Below are 19835 nucleotides of genomic sequence, written 5' to 3'. Positions count from 1 at the left end.
AAAGAATTGATATCTTTCTATCAATCTTAACAATATCATAATAGATGTAATGAAATATGTATTCTATATTCAAAATAGATATCCATGCGTGTAGTTGGAAAACTATTTAAAGCTGAAAACAAGATGAACTCAGCAGTATACATATACCTTTTAAAGAACTTTATCTTCACAAATATTATCAGAACATATCTCGCAGAAAAGTTGCCAAATTTTAATAGCATCATTCAAATATCCATTTTACAAATTAAATAAGATAATGGTTTAACAATCATTTCAACAATTACAAAAATAATTGCAGATCAGCAGTATTATTAGATCTGTGTGTATGTATAAATGATTAGAAAATTAATGTTATATGATATAGACTGGAAGAAAATAGTGCAACGGAGCCAAATAAATGTCGCATAAGATATGGAAGGATATGGCGGATAAATAAGACATTTACCTAAACAAAATGCGATTTGTCTCACATTGAATAATAAAAATCATTGCAACAAACAGCTATATGCTTTACAAATATAAAACAGTTGTAATTTTGTATGTAATTTAACGAATATATGACTACTACAAGAATAGGTAATTACCATCTGTTTAGAATTTTGAGAAAGGGATGAAATAAAAATATGTTAATTAAACTAGCTTTAATTTAAAATAATAGCAATTAAAACATTGTCATACAAGATTATTAAATTTACAATAAGAGTTTGTTGTATATGCACTAATCGCTTACACATTCACTATTATAACATTAAGTCACAATTATTGAAATGACTGGACCATACAGAGAAGTGCTTCATGTTTTAATACTTTTTCATTTATTAGTCTATAATTACTATTTTCCTTAATTGAAAGTCATCATAACCAGATTTCAACTGTAATAAAAATAAATTAGCCACAAAGTATATTTTCTTAAAAATTCACAATAATTTTCATTTTTTTTATTAATTTATACTCATCTGATATATTTTGTCTTCTCTGTTATTTATTAAAATCCTTCCTTCTTTTCCACAATCGTTTTCCGAAAATATTATTTTTGTTGATGATATAAAATTGAGGGTTAATCGCGCCATTTGACAGCTACGGACAAACTCCCTAGAAATCCCCTCGCCCCTCTGATTCTAACTTCCCCTCGCCAAGACTCAAGATTAATGGCCAAAACATAGTATCCCGCAAGGACAGAAACTGTAGCGTAGGATCCCGCAGTGAACAGAAACTATAGCGTAGGATCCCGCAGGGAACAGAAACTGTAGCGTAGTATCCTAAGTTTACTACGCTATAGGAAAATTATACTACGGTAGTATAATTATACTACACTTGGCAACGCTGACGTAACCACTGACGAAGCCAGTATTCAATAAATTCTGTCTCATGCTTTTCTGTTAACATTTGATTTACTAATAAAGAGGTTTTTTCAAAATTAATTACGATTGCATATAAAAATATATGTCCTGACTTTACAGAATTTGCACGTACACTGTTCAAAACTGAATCATGTACAGGTATAGTTTCTGCTTCCCTATACTATCTTGTAGCAAAAATGCTTCTCGCAAAATTGATTCATGGGCTTTGTTCTTTTTCACTGCACTATCGAACTGGTGCAATTAGTTGAAATAAGACAAACATATGTTTTATCGCTCTAACTTATTGCACTAGTGCAGTAATACAGCGAAAAAGAACAGACCTATGTCCATCTCAACTCCTCTATACTATCTTATAGCAAAAATTTAAAGACAACAGCGTCAACAGCAGACGAAACGCGACATCGACAAATATGAAGATGACGTTTTAGACGTATAGTAAAAGTATTATCCAGAAAGCATATTATTTATGTTGGAAACGTAGGGATGTCGAAAAATGGAATGGAAAATAATGCAAATATGGTGCATATATATAATATTATTTATCAAGTATAAAAAGGAAGAGATCGGATATAATTTTCAGCCTATAAAGAGGAAAAAGCATCAGATAAGCATCGGGAGCAGTAAATCAAAAGAAAGATTAAAGAATATTTTGCTTTGTTAAATTAATCTTTCTTCTGACTTGCTGCTCCCGATACTTATCTGATGCTTTTTCCTCTTTATAGGCTGAAAATTGCATCCGATCTCTTCCCTTTTATACTTGATAAATAATATTATATATATGCACCATATTTGCATTATTTTCCATTCCATTTTTCGACATCCCTACATTTCCAACATAAATAATATGCTTTCTGGATAATACTTTTACTACGTCCAAAACGTCATCTTCATATTTGTCGATGTCGCGTTTCGTCTGCTGTTGTCATTAAATTTTTGCTATAAGATAGTATAGAGTAGTTGAGTTGGACATGAATCAATTTTGCGAGAAGCATTTTTGCTACAAGATAGTATAGGGAAGCAGAAACTATACCTGTACATGATTCAATTTTGAACAGTGTACCAGTTTTTTTACCAAACTACCAGTAGCATCAATACTGATTTTACTACAGTATTTTGTAAAACGACAATACTCTTTGTACGTATGCAGTTGAGCTGGCGTACTATAAAACACATAAAATGGTTTAGAGCCAACAGCACTTATTAATCCATAATATTCGGATGTTTCTGAAATTTCCTCAAGTGTTCTTATTAAATCTCTTGGATCATTTGGCTTTACATTTAAATCACTGTCGAGAAATTCTTTCTTTGCCTGTCTCAGTACGTTGTTGTTTGGTAGAAATGGAGGATCTGTTTCTCCTGTTTTCATAGTTTCACGTGCATTTCGTTTCATCCATACACTGCAGCCTTCAGCAATTAATTCTTTTTGAACTACTTTCCTCAATTTAAAATTCAGTGGGCGTTTGACCATTTCGTGTGCTTGAAAATGAGTATCTCTCGTATTAACTTTAATTTTAAAAGTCTTTTCATCTTGTGCTAAGCTAGCATATCCTTTAAATACGTTTCCACATTTCTTGCTTTTGCATTTACCAATGATTTTTAAATCATTACAATTCACATCTGCTCTTTTAAACACAAAAGCACAAGGAAGCCTATACTGTTTCCAGAAAGCAAGGCTTATTACATTTGTCCAGTCACATTTTTTTAACATTAACTTTGATCTATTTTTATAATAAACACAGCTTGGTTTTATATCCTTCCACTCTTCTTCGGTTAAAACTAAATCGAAATATTCTAATGTTCCTTCAACTTCATCAGAAGTTATTGACGAATCAATGCTTTCACTCTCATTTATTCCCAATAATGAAAGCAACGAATCATTAGTGTTCCTTGTATCACTTAAATTCTCTACACTAGAATTATTATTAGTGTCGATGCTTAATATACCCATTTCTGCTCTTGCCTTGCTTAAAATACATCTTCGATTATTTTTTATATTGACGTAAACACAATGAGCATTCCATTTTTTCATTAAGTCGTTACTTATTTTATGGTAAACCTCAGAATTATATTTCGGCAACACTGGTTTATCAAAATACTTAATATACTTTTTTAGTATATTAACAGCCTCTTCAACAGAGACGTTAGACAATCGTGGCATTTTTACTGATAGCTAAAAAAGAACAAAAACAATTAAGTATAGAGATATTTAAGAGGATATTATTGTTATAATAATCCAGTTGTTTTTCGTGAAATTTTAGATAATAAGTTTCAACATATAAAAAATACACATAAACAATCATAGGGTGTTATACTCGGTGTTTAGATAGGCGCGCCACACCACGTATCTATCTACATATAGAAAAAATTGGAAGTGGAGATCCTCGCGCCATGTCTTTGTATAGGTGTAAGCCTACACTTAAGTTTAATATATACAAAGCCACAGCAGCGCGATGATCTCTATTTCGATTTTTTTTTACGAGTAGATGGATACGTGGCATGGCGCATCTATCCTCATACTGTGTAATCAGTGTAATACCGGTCATAATTGCAATAATTAATTACATTAATTACCTTATTAGTATTTTGAGAAGACTTTTCCCAATTATCATCAATAATACATTGCTTAAGTTGTAGGGTCACACTGAAGGTTAAGCTGACAGTATCATACGAATTAACCATTAAAATCATAAACATAAAGCTGCAAAGAGCTAATAGTGTGCAGTTTTTCATGATCGAAATTTTGATGTGTACATTAAATAAAAATAAGGGTAACAGTCATTATATAAGTGCATTGCATAAACAATTTACGTACTGATGGAAATGACTAATGATATGATATCGATATTATCCCTCATCAAAACCGTCTCTTTAAACAATGATGGTACTCCAGCCTCCATGTTCAAACCAGTCCAAACTATTAAAGTGAGCTTTTGCGGCCGGCCACTACTTAACGAAAGACAGCGTCTGCAACAGCGGTTCTCCTAATTTTGTTAGTTTTGGTTAGGCCAGATGAAGGCACCTACTTATACATATACATATATGTATGTATGTATATGTATATACACAGGCAGTGTGAGAAATTGGACAAAACCACAAACTATACTTTTCTATCAGTGTGAAGTTGACCGGACATTAACTAAATTTTTCCTTAAATAATATGTAATCACATCGATTTAGGAACGTCTGTAGTTTTTAAAAACATAAGTTACGTTTGTTAGATGTTAATTATGAAGAAAAATCAAATTGCAAACATTTCCAATTTTGTCCATGCATATGTATGTACATACATACTACATTATTATGGACAAAATTGGAAATGATTGTAATTTGATTTTTCTTCATAATTAACATTTAACAAACGTAACTTATGTTTTCAGAAACTACAGACGATCCTAAATCGATGTGATTACATTATTTAAGGAAAAATTTAGTTAATGCCCAGTCAACTTCACACTGATGCGATTTTTATTTTCTGCATTTTTGCAAAAATTGTCAATCATAACAAATGCTTCTATTGGTGTGACAAGAATCTACAAACACCTAACAAACGTTTATTATCAAAATATGGGTGAAAAATCGTAAAATAGAATAATATATACAGGGTCTTTTCCTAACAGCGGAGCATAGGAGATTCGTGTTAGTTGACTATAGCACTCGGAATGATGGAATCTGAGAGCGCTGATTGGTCAATATTGCGTAGTATGTACCAACATATAATAGGCCGTTACCAATAGTTGGATACGAAAAATGAGATTCATCCGCCATTTTGGTGTGGAGAAATGTTTACATGCTAATCGTAGCAGAAAGAGGTGTAAAATGGAAAAATGTCAAATGTTATCGTTACTAAAGTAAAAATTGAATACTTTGAAGGAAAATGAAGAATATTCATACTTTCCATTCATTTTTTTCAATTTTTACTTTAGTAACCTTACCATTTGACATTTCTCCATTTTACACCTCTTTCTGCTAGGATTAGCATGTAAACATTTCTCCACACCAATATGGCTGATGAATCTCATTTTTTGTACCCAACTATTGGTAACGACCAAGGTTGCCAAGTGTAGTACTTTCGGTACTACCGTAGTACCCAAAAGCGACATATCCTATAGCGTAGTACTATTTTGGGTACTACGCTATAGTCGCTGCTGAAACTACTGGTCGGCGGAAATACGTCAGAGGGTAGAGACTGTAGAGGGACCGCAATATAGATATTTCTAATTACTAATTTCAAAATACATAATGCATGGTCCGTGAGCCAAGACAAATGTTAGTATTATTGTATCGTACATACAATATACATACCGCAAGTTATAAAGTAATATAAAGAAATAAAGTGACAGTTTTAATCTTACTGACAGCTGATATACTGATGGTATAAGTGAATAAATAAAGTGACGAAATTTGTAAAATGTACAAAAAAATAATTTTGAAAAGTATATAAAGGACTGAACATTTTAGATAAGTATAACAATAAAGTTTATAATATAAAATGTAAGATATAAATATTTTGTGGTACTTTGTGGGATTTTATTTCAGATTAAATTATAGTAATGTGTTTACTATGTCACTGTGCTGAGGATGGAGCTGTGCGGATTTTCAAAATTAAAATAAAGGAATAGACTAAACATAATGTGGTTATTGTGTCATCGTTGAGATTCAAACTATGTTAATTGAGACGGATAATAAAATAAATGAGTGAAAAAACTGGGTAAATACAATAATAAATAAAGAAGCTGACAAATTAGATATATAATATAAATGTAAGATATTTTATAGTACTTTCTGGGATTTTATTTCAGATTAAATTATAGTAATGTGTTTACTATGTCACTACTGAGGATGGAGCTATGTGGATTGAACATTAAAATGAAAGGAATAGATTCACCATATTATGGTTACTGTGTCATCGCTGAGGATCAAACTGTGTTAATTGAGATGAATATTAAAATAAACAAGTCAACACATTGGGTAAATACGATACAAATAAAGAAGCTGACAGATTACATTTGTAATTTCAAATGTAAGATTTTATATAGTACTTTTTGGGATTTTGTTTCAGATTAAATTATTGTAAAGTGTTTACTATGTCAATGCTGAGAATGGAGCTATGTGGATTGAACATTAAAACAAAAAGAATAGATTCACCATAATGTTATTTCTGTGTCATCGCTGATGAGGATCAAACTGTGTTAATTGAGACAGATATTAAAATAAATGAGTCAGCAATTTAGGTAAATGCAATAATAAATAAAGAAAATGACAGAATAGATATATAATATAAAATGTAAGATGTTTTATAGTACTTTGTGGGATTTTGTTTCAGATTAAATTATAGTAATGTACGTGTGTTTACTGTATCACTGCTGAGGATGAAGCTATGTGGATCGAACATTAAAAAAAAAGAATAGATTCACCATAATGTGGTTACTGTGTCATCGCTGAGGATCAAACTGTGATAATTGAGATGAATATTAAAATAAAGAAGCTGACAGATTAGATATATAATATAACATGTTAGATATTTTACAGTACTTTGTGGGATTTTATTTAAAGTTAATATATGTAAAATAAAATTTTTGTTTTCTTTTTACAATTGTATCTATATTAATTACTATATGTTGCAATCTCTTCAAATTAAGCCTCTGCTTTTATTAGCAAACTAATAGTTCCACACGGCAGTGATGCCAGAATCAAGCTTTTAGCAACAAAAATGAAGATAAGCGCTAGCCAGCAGCAGTATAGAAAATTTAAAGGGAAGCGGTACAAACACAACTATGCCTGGAGAGCATAGGTGTGATTTGGACTTCAGGCAACATTGGCGTCAGAAGAAGAGCGACTACCGGTAACCGTGACATTTTTACGTGTCATCCGAGTGAAGTGGTGCTGCGTTTACCTAAAAACTCAAAGCAAATAAAAATGCTTTTCCTAAATTGATTTTTAATATCGATAAAATGGTCAAATGTAGCCATTAATTAATTAGATTTGGTAATAAATACAGAAAATGCGTTTTATTATAACAAATGAGTTGAGGTAACATAAACTCAATGTTTTTATATTAATCTGTTAACAAATGCATTTTTTTATTTATTATTGAGTCCAATAAATTAATGGTTATTAAAAAAAAAATTACTTGTATTGAAAAAAAAATGAAAAAATTTTAAACTTCACCAAGACTCGAACACGAGCCCACCGAATGACAAACGGCAACCTTACCGCCTGCGCTACAGCGCTCACCTGATGTACCAAGAGCAAAACAGCCTTTTAAATACTGACTACAATTCTTTCACTAACTCGTCATAAACGATCAAAAATTAGCTGCAATAATAAATACATTTATCTCCACAGCATTATTGCACTAAATTTATTATGTTTTTAATTTGAAGCATACATTTTACATGAAGATACGATACTTTAAGGGTGTTCATGCAATACTCTAAATACAAAACTATTCATATGCTGGTTTATCATAGTTATTCGACTACATATAACAAATATTATAATATTAATTAATTTATGATAGTTGAGCATATGAATAGTTTTGTATATAGAGTACTGAATGGTTACCCTTAAATTATCATATCTTCATGCAAAATGTATGCTTCAAATTAAAAACAATAAATTTAGTACAATAATGCTATGTAGATAAATGTATTTATTATTACAGCTAATTCTTGATCGTTTATGACGAGTTAGTGAAAGAATTGTAGTCAGTCTTTAAAAGGCTGTTTTGCTCTTGGTACATCAGGTGAGCGCTGTAGCGCAGGCGGTAAGGTTGCCGTTTGTCATGCGGTGGGCTCATGTTCGAGTCTTGGTGAAGTTTAAAATTTTTTCATTTTTTTTTTCATTACAAGGAATTTTTTTTTTAATAACCATTAATTTATTGGACTCAATAATAAATAAAAAAATGCATTTGTTAACAGATTAATATAAAAACATTGAGTTTATTTTACCTCAACTCATTTGTTATAATAAAACGCATTTTTTGTATTTATTACCAAATCTAATTAATTAATGGCTACATTTGACCATTTTATCAAAATTAAAAATCAATTTAGGAAAAGCATTTTTATTTTATTTATTCACTTATACCATAAGTACATCAGCTGTCAGATAGATCAAAGCTGTCACTACTCCTTATTTCTTTATTACACTTTATTTTTCCGTATACTAACATTTGTCTTCGTTCGGGTGATGGCACATGCATTGACGGAATCGACGTATTGGACTTAAACGTAAACGTAAGTGAAGGCACATGAAAACGGAAACGTAAGTGGACTGAAATGATTGGAAAGGTTTTGTCCAAGAGTCCACGCTATATGCACAGTCCACACGTCGCCAATAAAATTATATTTTATAATAAAATAGATAAAAGAGAAATATATCGAAGGTATTAAAATAATATTAATAATATACTACTTCTTACAATTTCTTAGTAATATACAATTTATGAAAAAAATGTAATTTTTATAGTAATTTATCAAATAAAATGATCTTTATGTTTAGGTTAAAATTTATGAAACTGCATATGCTGACTTTTTGCAATTGGGTAGAAAGTAGATAAACTATAAGGATTTAGACTTATTGGCAGAAATTGTGGTAAGTGCGATGTTTTAATGAACCTAATTTTTGGCATGGTCACATAATAGTTTAAACAGTATATAAACTTATATATATACAATAATTTATATGTTTGCTTCTTATATATGTAATTTTAATGCAATTTTTAGGAAATATGGATCATCAGGATTATTGTAACGTATATTGTCCAAATGATTTTGATGACGAAGATGATTCAGCATGTAATTTTTTGGAAAATAATAACTTAAAACGTGGGGATGAGCTCTTGATAGAACTATATAAGGAAAGGCCTTTTCTCTATGACAAAAAGGAAAAAAATTTTAAGGACACCATAATGAAATCTAACGCGTGGATGGAAATATCAAAATTAATGATTGAAATAAATGAAGGTTTTTAATGTTATATTTATTTGCAATTTATTCTATCTTGTGACAAATAATATTGATGTTTTCTAACATCATTCATTTGTTACATTAGATAATTTATATACTCCCACTTATTGCCAGAAAAGATGTAATTCTTTAAGGGATCAGTACAACAAAGAAAAGCGAAGAATTAATGATTTATGTAAAAGTGGAAGTGGAGCTCCAAAATCTTCACAGTTTCCTTATTCAATGCAGCTTTCGTTTTTAGATAAGATCATAAAGAGACGAAGTTAAGATATTTATATTTTTATGTTTAATTTCTTATTACATTAAATAAATTTGTTTACAGAAGTTATACTAACAGTCAAATTAATTCCAACCAACAATCTGTTTCCATCAATGAAGACACTACATTTAATTCTGCTGAAACTAATGCGGATAAAGAAAATGGAGGTTCTGGTGAACAACAAAGAGATAACTCCAGATCCTCCAGTGTATTAGGCGAAGAATGTCTCTCAAAAATCAAAAAAAGATGCAAAATAGATGAAACAAAATCATTGGAATCAACATTAGTAAATATTGGTAATTCAATATCCAATTATATTAAAAAGAAGGAAGAGAACACGTATAAAGCAGATGATGCGTTTATTAATTATCTAAAGGCGCAATTTGATACCTTCGATGAGAAAGAAAAGCTTAAACGAAAAAAAATGATAATGGACGTACTTATAGCTCCAATAGAGTAACATTGATATATCTTTTCTTTCACATTTTATATTACTATATATAAATTAGCAAGTTATATTATTTTTAATATTATAAATTCAGTTAAATTCTTTATATAATATACTAGTCACCATACAAATAAATGTGATATAGTTTGTAAGATTGTTTTCAAAAGTTCGTTATAATTAGATACTTTAACGACAATTTGTGTTCTTATTGTTTATGTTATCTTACCGAAAAAGAAAAAGGCTATAATTTCTTTCCAAACAGAAATATTGAAGACTATGTTATTATATAATTTTTAGGCGTTAGTATTAAAATGTTTTTAAATGCATTTGTGTATTAATAAAGAATAGTTTCTTTAATTTCTTATTACTTTATTTGCGAGAAAATAACATGGTGAGTAATGATTTATGTTACATATAATTCATACTAAAAGTAATTAGCATTGAAATATCTTTATGTAATACTTTTATATATTAAGCTCCATTCTGTTTAATAAAATAAGGATTATATAAAATATAACCTTTAGATCATTTTGATGCTATTTTCATCTGTTTCCAGTAGATGCACTGATGCATTATTAGTTGTTCCTTTAATACTGAACCCTGTAAAAAAACATATTTTAGTAAATTAAAGTTTTTGTATTTACATTATAAGAAAAAATGTTCAGGCATAGTTCCACACAATCTGTCAAAACGCTAATACGCATTACAATTTGTTTGTAATTTTACCATTTAACTATCTGCATAAATTCCTCTTTGTACAAACTCGTGCTGCCACTCAACTTGACCTTCCGGCGATTTGAAAAAATTTAATAAAACTGCTCTTTGCTGTTCACCTGCCATTACGTTGCTTTGTACCGATGTGCTCAAATTTTCATCAGGAATTGACATCCAAGGTGCGTTCTAAAACAAGTACAGAGTATTGATATTTAGAAAGTGCCTAAAATTGATTTTCATGCTTGTATATACCTCATTAGGAAAATAATTTAGTTCACTATTGTAATACGATTTTGATCCAATTTTTTGCTCTTCCTTTAAAATATAGTTATGCAAACAAACAGATGCACTAACTATTAAATCTGCTGTGTCTGGCAGTATAGTTATAGCTGTATGAAAAATTCTCCATTTGTTGGAAAAAATGCCGAAAGCACTTTCCACAGTTCGGCGCGCTCTCGAAATTCTATAATTAAAGATTTTTTCATCATAGGACAAATTTCGCTTTGAATAAGGTTTTACAATTCTTTGTGACAATTTAAAAGCATCATCCGCCACAAAATAATGAGAAGTCTTTAAATTACTATTAGGAAGATGTACTTGGCCTTTCGGCAAATGCAAATCTTCATTATTTAAGTTGATTCCTATATTGGAATCATGGAATATTCCAGCATCATTCATACCTGTAAATTAAGAACATTCAAATACACATATATATTTTTTTCAACATTTTAAATGCATAATGTAAAATTGTCCAATTCAGCTAACATCACTTAACACTTTCTGTTAATTCTTATACCACACTATAGCTGAAAAGGCCTGTTGAATCAAATAGCATATCACACTTTCAATTAGAATTACTGCTTACCACCAAATGCACCAATATCAACTAAAGAAAACCTATATAAGTGATCAGCAATAGCCATTAACACAATACTGAAATATTTTTTATAATTATAATATAAACTTCCAGAATTTGGAGGAGCACGTAGGCGAATGTGCTTCCCATCAATTGCCCCAACACAATTTGGTAGGTTCCATTTGTTCCAGAATCCAATGCCACATGATTTCCAGTGTTCTTTATTCGGTTCAGGGAGATACTTATTTTGTAAGGCACTTATTATTGCTGCACAAACTTCTTTAATAATCTTCCTTACTGTAGACTCCCCAACCCTAAAAGCTAAAGCTATACTGTTTGGTAAGTCTCCAGTAGCAAGATATCTAGTGAAATTTATATTATTTAATTAGTAAAAAATGTTATAACATTCATTGAATAAAATATTAAAATAAATACACACCGTATAGCAATGAGTAGTTTCAATTCTGCATTTAGAGCTCGCCAATGACTTTTTTCCAAATATGGTTTAGTTAGTTCCAACAAATTATGGAAATGATTTAAACTCATTCTTGTGTACCGATAAAATTGAGCTGGATTTTTTTTTAGTTCCATAAATAAATTATGGTAATCACCTTGCTTTTGACGATTACGATTGATAGGACTAACCAACCATCTTCTATTCAACCAGCGTTTTTGCCTCCTTTTCCTTAAATAAAGAGCACCTAACGATAGCCAATAATTAATTAAAATTAAAATATCATCGTTATTATCATCACAAAAATCCATATTTCTGTTTTATTATAAAATATAATTTTATTGGCGACGTGTGGACTGTGCATATAGCGTGGATTCTTGGACAAAACCTTTCCAATCATTTCAGTCCACTTACGTTTCCGTTTTCATGTGCCTTCACTTACGTTTACGTTTAAGTCCAATACGTCGATTTCGTCGATGCATGTGCCATCACCCTTCACGCCGTTCACGGTGACAGGCTGTGAATATACTATATATAATTTTTGATATATTACGTTCTGCATTTAAGATGGCTACTGATGTATTTCCGCTGGCAGTATACTTTGTGCAGTCTGCATTCCTTATATCAAAATTCACTTACTATAGAGCGTAGTACTATTCAAGATGGCGGACTTGGCAACCTTGGTAACGACTTATTATCTGTTGGTACTACGTAATATTGACCAATCAGCGCTCTCAGATTCCATCATTCCGAGTGCTATAGTCAACTAACACGAATCTCCTATGCTCCGCTGTTAGGAAAAGACCCTGTATAACCTATACTTGCTCTCGAACTAAATTGTGAATTTTTTAATTTCATTTTCGTTCAAATCCATTAACTAACAAACATTTTTTCTTTTATATGTAGAAACTACAAACGATTCTGAATCGATATAACACCCTATCTAAAGAAAAGTAATTAATGTTCGGCCAACTTAACGCTGATTTTTATTTTTGCATTTTCTCAAAAATTAGCAACTAACAAACGCTTTTATTGATATAACAAACATCTACAAACGCTTAACAAACAACTACTGTAGTTTTTTTTTCTATTATTCAATTATTTCCGGCCAACTTGACTGAGGTATTAAACTGCTGTCAACCGTTCGAAAATACAAGCTGCGTTCGTTTATGTACTGCCAGTACTGAAAACCTATATTTTACGTAACATACATTGTAGAGTTTTAGTACTCGCAGTTAATAAACGAACGCAGCCACAGTATGCAATACGCAATGCAGTACGCTTATTAAAAAACGAACGTTGATTGCAATACACTGTGATGACTACTGATGACGTACTACTGCCAGTACTGCCAGCACAAAAACGAACGCACCCAATGTTTATTCTTACTATGTTTTTCATCATTTCATTTTCATTGCATAAAAATAGTATTTTATTTATAAATATATAAAAACAAGTAGCTAGATTTCATGCAAAAATTATTAATATTATGAAGCACTGTTGAAAATTTAATCAAGATCGGTTGAATAATTTTTAAATGAGAGCTTATGTTACTTCCTAAACTTTGAAAAAATATACATCACATTATTATTTTATTGAGTTTCTGTTATATGCATCATCATATTAATGACGAAAATAGCAGCTAATACAGCCAACGAAGGTAGCCAAGACGCCAAAGACCGATCCTGTTAAAATGGAATTTCAGCTTATCAAAGTCTTAGCAAAGATAAATTTTTCTCGATTGAAACTTCCATAAAAGACATTACTCTTCATCCTAAGTAATTAATAATATGATTTTATGTGTACTCAGTTAATTGGCATACGATTTTCGGCATAAATTCTCAGTTTTGCAGGTACGGTAATCGAAATCTTTTACTTTGCAAGTGACTTTTCATGATTGATCAACGTCATGAAGGATATCCTTCATGATCAACGTCCTTCCAAATTGACCAATCACATTTAGTCATTCATTCTCGAACGCATCTTAGGTATACTTCCAGTTCAAACTACAGTTTGTAGTCTAGACTACTCTAGACACTTTCTATACCACGTAGAGTAGTATATTTTGTTCTCGCCACTTACTATGTAGCGTAGTGTAATTCAAGATGGCGGACTTGGCAACGCTGATAGTGGCACTTTTCTCCGAAAATTCCCTAGGCCTAAATTACCATTGGGCATGGCCTTCTATAAGTTTATACTATATGAATGACTTTCAAGTTTACTGTTGCTTAAATTTGAACACAACTACTCGTAGTACATACACTGTGCCAAATTGATTCGTGTGTTAATACCTGTAAGATTTGCCATACTATAGTAAAAATATGTGAAATTGGAATAAACTATAGCAAACAGTTTAGACAACTGCAAAGAATATTTAGTATAGTCAGATATCTATAGTGTTTTTGCCATAAATCTTGCGTCGAGGCGAGGGGATTTCTAGGGAATTTGTCCGTAGCTGTCAAATGGCGCGATTAACCCTCAATTTTATATCATCAACAAAAATAATATTTTCGGAAAACGATTGTGGAAAAGAAGGAAGGATTTTAATAAATAACAGAGAAGACAAAATATATCAGATGAGTATAAATTAATAAAAAAAATGAAAATTAATGTGAATTTTTAAGGAAATATACTTTGTGGTTATTTTATTTTTTTTACAGGTGAAATCCTGTTATGATGACTTTCTATTAAGGAAAAAGTACTTATAAACAAAAAAGTGCAAAAGCATTTCTGTGTGGCCCAGTCATTTCGATAATTGTGACTTAATGTTATAATAGTGAATGTGTAAGCAATTAGTGTATATACAACGAACTCTTATTGTAAATTGAATAATCTTGTATGACAATGTTTTAATTGCTATTATTTTAAATTAAAGCTAGTTCAATAAACATATTATTTTTATTGCTTCCCTTTCTCCAAATTCTATACACAATTAGTAATTACCTATTCTCGTAGTAGTCATATATTCTTTAAATTACTAACAAAATTACAACTGTTTTATATTTGTAAATCATAGCTGTTTGTTGGAATGGTCTTTATTATTCAATGTGAGACCAATTGCATAGGGTTTAGGCAAATATCTTATTGATCCGCCACATCTTTCCACATCTTGTATGACATCTATTTTCCTCATTAGTCCCTTTTTCTAGTTTTCAACATATACCAATATTTTTGTGCTATTTTAAAATACACTTGGATATGGCTATTCTATTGACTAATTAATTTTATAAATGTTAAGATGATTGGTAAATCAATGTTCTATTAAAATTGAAGAATGGACACTTGAATTATTTTACTTATAATGTTTGGCACCTCTTGCATAGGATATCTTCTCTTTACATTTGAGATGATATTGTTCTGCAATACATTTAAGTATATTGTTGAATTTATCTTGCTTTTAGCTTCAAATAATTTACATTTGGATATCCTTCCTCAATATACAATACATATTTAGTTAGTCCTATTTGTTTGTGAAATTTACCTGTTCTAAATCCTTAGTATATCCAGTTACAAGACATATTATATATCATTTTCAAAGGATTAATATATCTTTCTATCAATCCTAGCAACATCATAATAGGAGTAACGAAATAAGTATTTTATCTGCAGAGTGGATATCCAAGCTTGTAGTTGGAAAACTATTCGAAGCTGAAAATAAGATGAACTCAGAAATATACACATACCTTTTAAAGAACTTTATCTTCCCAAACATTATAAGAAATATCTAGCAGAAATAATGCCAACATATGTTAAGATAAAATACCATCATTCAAATATTCATTATTCAAATTAAACAAGATAATGGTTTAACAATCATTTCAACTATTACAAAAATAATTGTAGGTCAGCAGTATTATCACATCTGTATATATGCAAAAATGATTGGAGAATTATTGTTATATGTTAAAGACTAGAAGAAATTAGTGCAACGGAGGCAAATAAATGTAACATAAGATATGGAACAATGTGGCGGATCAATAAGATATTTGCCTAAACCCTATGCAATTTGTCTCACATTGAATAATAAAGACCATTCCAACAAACAGCTATGATTTACAAATATAAAACAGTTGTAATTTTGTTAGTAATTTAAGGAATATATGACTACTACGAGAATAGGTAATTACTATGTGTATAGAATTTGGAGAAAGGGAAACAATAAAAATAATATGTTTATTGTACTAGCTTTAATTTAAAATAATAGCAATTAAAACATTGTCATACAAGATTATTCAATTTACAATAAGAGTTCGTTGTATATACATACACTAATTGCTTACACATTCACTATTATAAAATTAAGTCACAATTATCGAAATGACTGGGCCACACAGAAATGCTTTTGCACTTTTTTGTTTATAAGTACTTTTTCCTTAATAGAAAGTCATCATAACAGGATTTCACCTGTAACAAAAATAAAATAACCACAAAGTATATTTCCTTAAAAATTCACATTAATTTTCATTTTTTGTTATTAATTTATACTCATCTGATATATTTTTTCTTCTCTGTTATGTATTACAATCCTTCCTTCTTTTCCGCAATCGTTTTCCAAAAATATTATTTTTGTTTACAATACAGAATTAAGGGTTAATTGCGCCATTTGACAGCTATGGACAAACTCCCTATAAATCCCCTCGCCACGACGCAAGATTTATGGCAAAAACACTATAGATATCTGACTATACTAAATATTCTTTGCAGTTGTCTAAACTGTTTGCTATAGTTTATTCCAATTTCACATGTTTTTACTATAGTATGGTTTACTCCAAATCTTACAGGTATTAACACACGAATCAATTTGGCACAGTGTACACTGACATTCATCGAATCTGCTCGTGAAGAATGGCCTACTAGATTTGTAACTAGCTGGACAGCTTCAGGTCTCTAGTTCTCACCAAAGCGTAAAACGTCACGGTGACGTCAGATGACGTCACGATGACGTATAGGAGTCGTGGTGGGGAGAATAAGGAGAATCTGGTAAATTGCATATACTCGAGTGTAGCGGTTGATCGTCTTACTTTTGTCAAAAGTATATCATCTCGGGATAAAATGGTATAGTAAGAATTTTCTTCTTTCTCTGTCTAATAGCATAAGAGTGAGAGAGAAAGACATATGATACCCCATGTGCCCATTGATTCTGCTCGAGCACGTTTTTGGTATAGTGATAGGAATTTTGGTATACTGATAGAAGCGGTAATAATATAGTAATCAAACGACAGATCAATAAAAAGAAGAGGGCATATTCCAATGAGTGAAGTGTCAAAATGTGCAACTTAACCTCTGTAATTTGTATTAATTTATTAAAATAACTTGTAAGTGATGAACTTTTAATAAAATCATATTAAGTGTTATAAATTTGTATAAAAAATATGTATTTTAGTTTTAACCTATTATTGTGTAACATATGGTGTATAAAAATAACTGAAAATATATATTTTAAATTAAATTTATGTTGTTGATATTTTGTCAAGAATAACACATCATTAACTTTTATATTAATAATAAGGAGCTATATTCTTGAGTCGTAAAGTCCATTGGAGCTTGCAAGTCAACTATGGATCCCAAGCTTACAGCAATAAGATTCTACGAATAAAGAAGATGCAATTCATTATTAAAATAGATAATCGTTAACTCAGATTTTTTTGCAGAAACCTAATATCAATAGTGACAAGCTTTCGTATCTATTTCCAATTGATGATGCTGGAAGAGAACCTCTGAGAGCTCCTGACAGCTCAACTGCCACAGGTCCAAGAAACAGCTATTTACGTAAATCTGTCCAGTGTCATGCAATACATTATCCAGAAGCCATTCTGCTATTATCCAGCTAATGTTTCTACGCAATATAATTAATTTCTTATTAATTTTCAAATATACTAAATATGTAAAGAAGAAAAAGCCAATATATTAAAATCCATTTACTTACACTACATCTCATTACGTAACCATGAGTGAATATTGTTGAATGGTGACAGAACAGTTTATAGTTGCAGAATCAGAATACATTCCTGTTGTGGGTAATGTTGCTGGGTCCTTTTGTTCTTTCGCAGTATCCAAAAGCAGCAAATTTGCAATGATTTTACAATTATAGCCTATATTCGAAGAAAACTTTAATACTTAAACTTAAATTGAAGAATATTCAAATGATTAATAGTAACTCCTTACGGATTAAGATATCTTGCATTATTTTCAATTTCTGCTACCAGTGCATATAGGCAAATTCAGTGGTAAATTGTTATTCTCATCACTTAGAGCTTGTTAATCCTGTAAGTTACGTAGCACTTTAAAGTGGGCAAACAAATCCTTACGCTGCATTATATTAGTCTTCTCTTCCTTCGCTAACTTTTGAAAATTCATATATTACTGTTATCCACGAGTATATTTACCCAGTGGCTGAAAAATATTAGAAAGAGTATGAAAATTCATTCTTAAAAGTAAGCATAAATTATTTCCATATTCATAAAGTTATACATACCTATTCTATTATTTAGCTGGATGTTAGCTGCCACGAAGACATCCATATGCAATGTGCCTGCCCTCCTTCCTTTTTATTCCAGTGTATTATCCTAATAGTTTGCTGCAGGACAGTCTTAAGTCAGAAATAGATTGAAGTGTGATAATTCGGTTCTACTTTCTCTTTACCCTGGCCTACCATGAGGAGATACTCTTTTTTATCTTGATTTTTCATAACGTAAATGATAAATAATTATTCCTGAAATAAAAACGTGCACACACACATATATATATATATATATATATTATTGTCTTTTCAGATTATATACTGTATTTTTTATCTTATATAATTTATTTTTTTTTTCTTTTTTTCAGTACTCCGAAAATTGATTTACGTTAAATAATATTGGTGGCCCTGAAAAGGGCCGATTTTTGGATCCAACACGTGGCAGAGCACATTCCTTTTTTATACCATGCAATCCGATCCATCTAAAAAAATACCCATTCGAAACCAACAACAGTAAAGCTCATTCAATAATCCGTCCAGTAGCCATTCCGCTCGATCACTTGATTAAGTCGATTAGGTATCGAGTTAGTCAAGTTAGCTAAGAACTCTGGGTCAGACCTAAGGCCTTCCCAGATATTCTTCGCTTGATCGAGAATCGCTGCCCTCGTCCTCGCGCCTGGCTCTATCCATCGTCTGGACATCAATGCCCAGACGTTCTCAATTAAATTGAGATCCGGTGATCGAGCGGGCCAATCCACCACTTCCAACTCCGGGTGTCGCGCAAACCACGCTCGCGTTTCGCGTGAGGTATGGATCGCTGAATTGTCCTGCACAAATCGGATCACCGGTACTTCATCCGCGGGATATACATTACGCACGCTTGGGAGAAAAATTTCTTCCAAGATGCGAATGTATTCCCGGGAATTCATACGTGGAGAAATCTCCACAAGATCACCGATATGTTCACCGGAAATCCAGCCCCATACGCCACACGATACGCGTCCAGACCGATGAGTCTGGAAGACGTGGTTTGGCTGCAACCGGGTATCGTTCGGGCGCCACACGTGCAAGGCCTGAGCCTGAGAGGGCAACGATATGAAAACCTTTTCATCGGTCCATATCGTAGCCTTCCAATCTGCACGGCTCCGCGAAAGATTCGCGAGGGCATAGCCAACTCTCTGCTCACGGTGAGCAGGAGTTAATGGGATTTTACGCGCTGGACGACGGCAGTGAATACCTGCAGAGTGTAAACGCCGCAGGCCGGTGGTCACTGAAGCTGGATAATCTATCTCCTCCACTATGTCGCTGACACT

At 31.4% G+C, this 19835-nt stretch overlaps 1 protein-coding gene and 2 long non-coding RNA genes across 3 annotated transcripts; 1 reads left to right on the top strand and 2 right to left on the bottom strand.

Moving 5' to 3' along the window:
* The first annotated feature begins 8573 nt into the window (after window positions 1-8573).
* On the top strand, window positions 8574-9577 carry LOC136780788 (uncharacterized). The gene is made up of 4 exons (XR_010823836.1): window positions 8574-8748; window positions 8865-8957; window positions 9089-9328; window positions 9417-9577. It is a non-coding gene; the product is annotated as an uncharacterized lncRNA (long non-coding RNA).
* Window positions 9578-10395: 818 nt separating this feature from the next.
* LOC136780770 (uncharacterized) lies at window positions 10396-12356 on the bottom strand. Its single transcript, XM_066739327.1, has 5 exons — window positions 12048-12356; window positions 11618-11970; window positions 11005-11432; window positions 10765-10938; window positions 10396-10638 (listed from the first exon to the last, which is right to left on the bottom strand). Exons 1-4 carry the CDS (start codon window positions 12197-12199, stop codon window positions 10768-10770), a joined length of 1104 nt encoding a protein of 367 aa, XP_066595424.1. The 5' UTR covers window positions 12200-12356; the 3' UTR covers window positions 10396-10638; window positions 10765-10767.
* A 5171-nt stretch (window positions 12357-17527) lies between these two features.
* LOC136780781 (uncharacterized) lies at window positions 17528-18242 on the bottom strand. Its single transcript, XR_010823832.1, has 3 exons — window positions 17989-18242; window positions 17718-17898; window positions 17528-17648 (listed from the first exon to the last, which is right to left on the bottom strand). It is a non-coding gene; the product is annotated as an uncharacterized lncRNA (long non-coding RNA).
* Between the last annotated feature and the right edge of the window lie 1593 nt (window positions 18243-19835).

This window comes from Prorops nasuta, unplaced genomic scaffold, assembly GCF_024137725.1.
Source record: "Prorops nasuta isolate Cenicafe-Biocafe unplaced genomic scaffold, Cenicafe_Pnas_1.2 PNAS00020, whole genome shotgun sequence".
NCBI classification, from domain to species: domain Eukaryota; kingdom Metazoa; phylum Arthropoda; class Insecta; order Hymenoptera; family Bethylidae; genus Prorops; species Prorops nasuta.
Note: the sequence above shows the minus strand (reverse complement) of the source record. Positions and strands in the feature narration are given on the sequence as shown.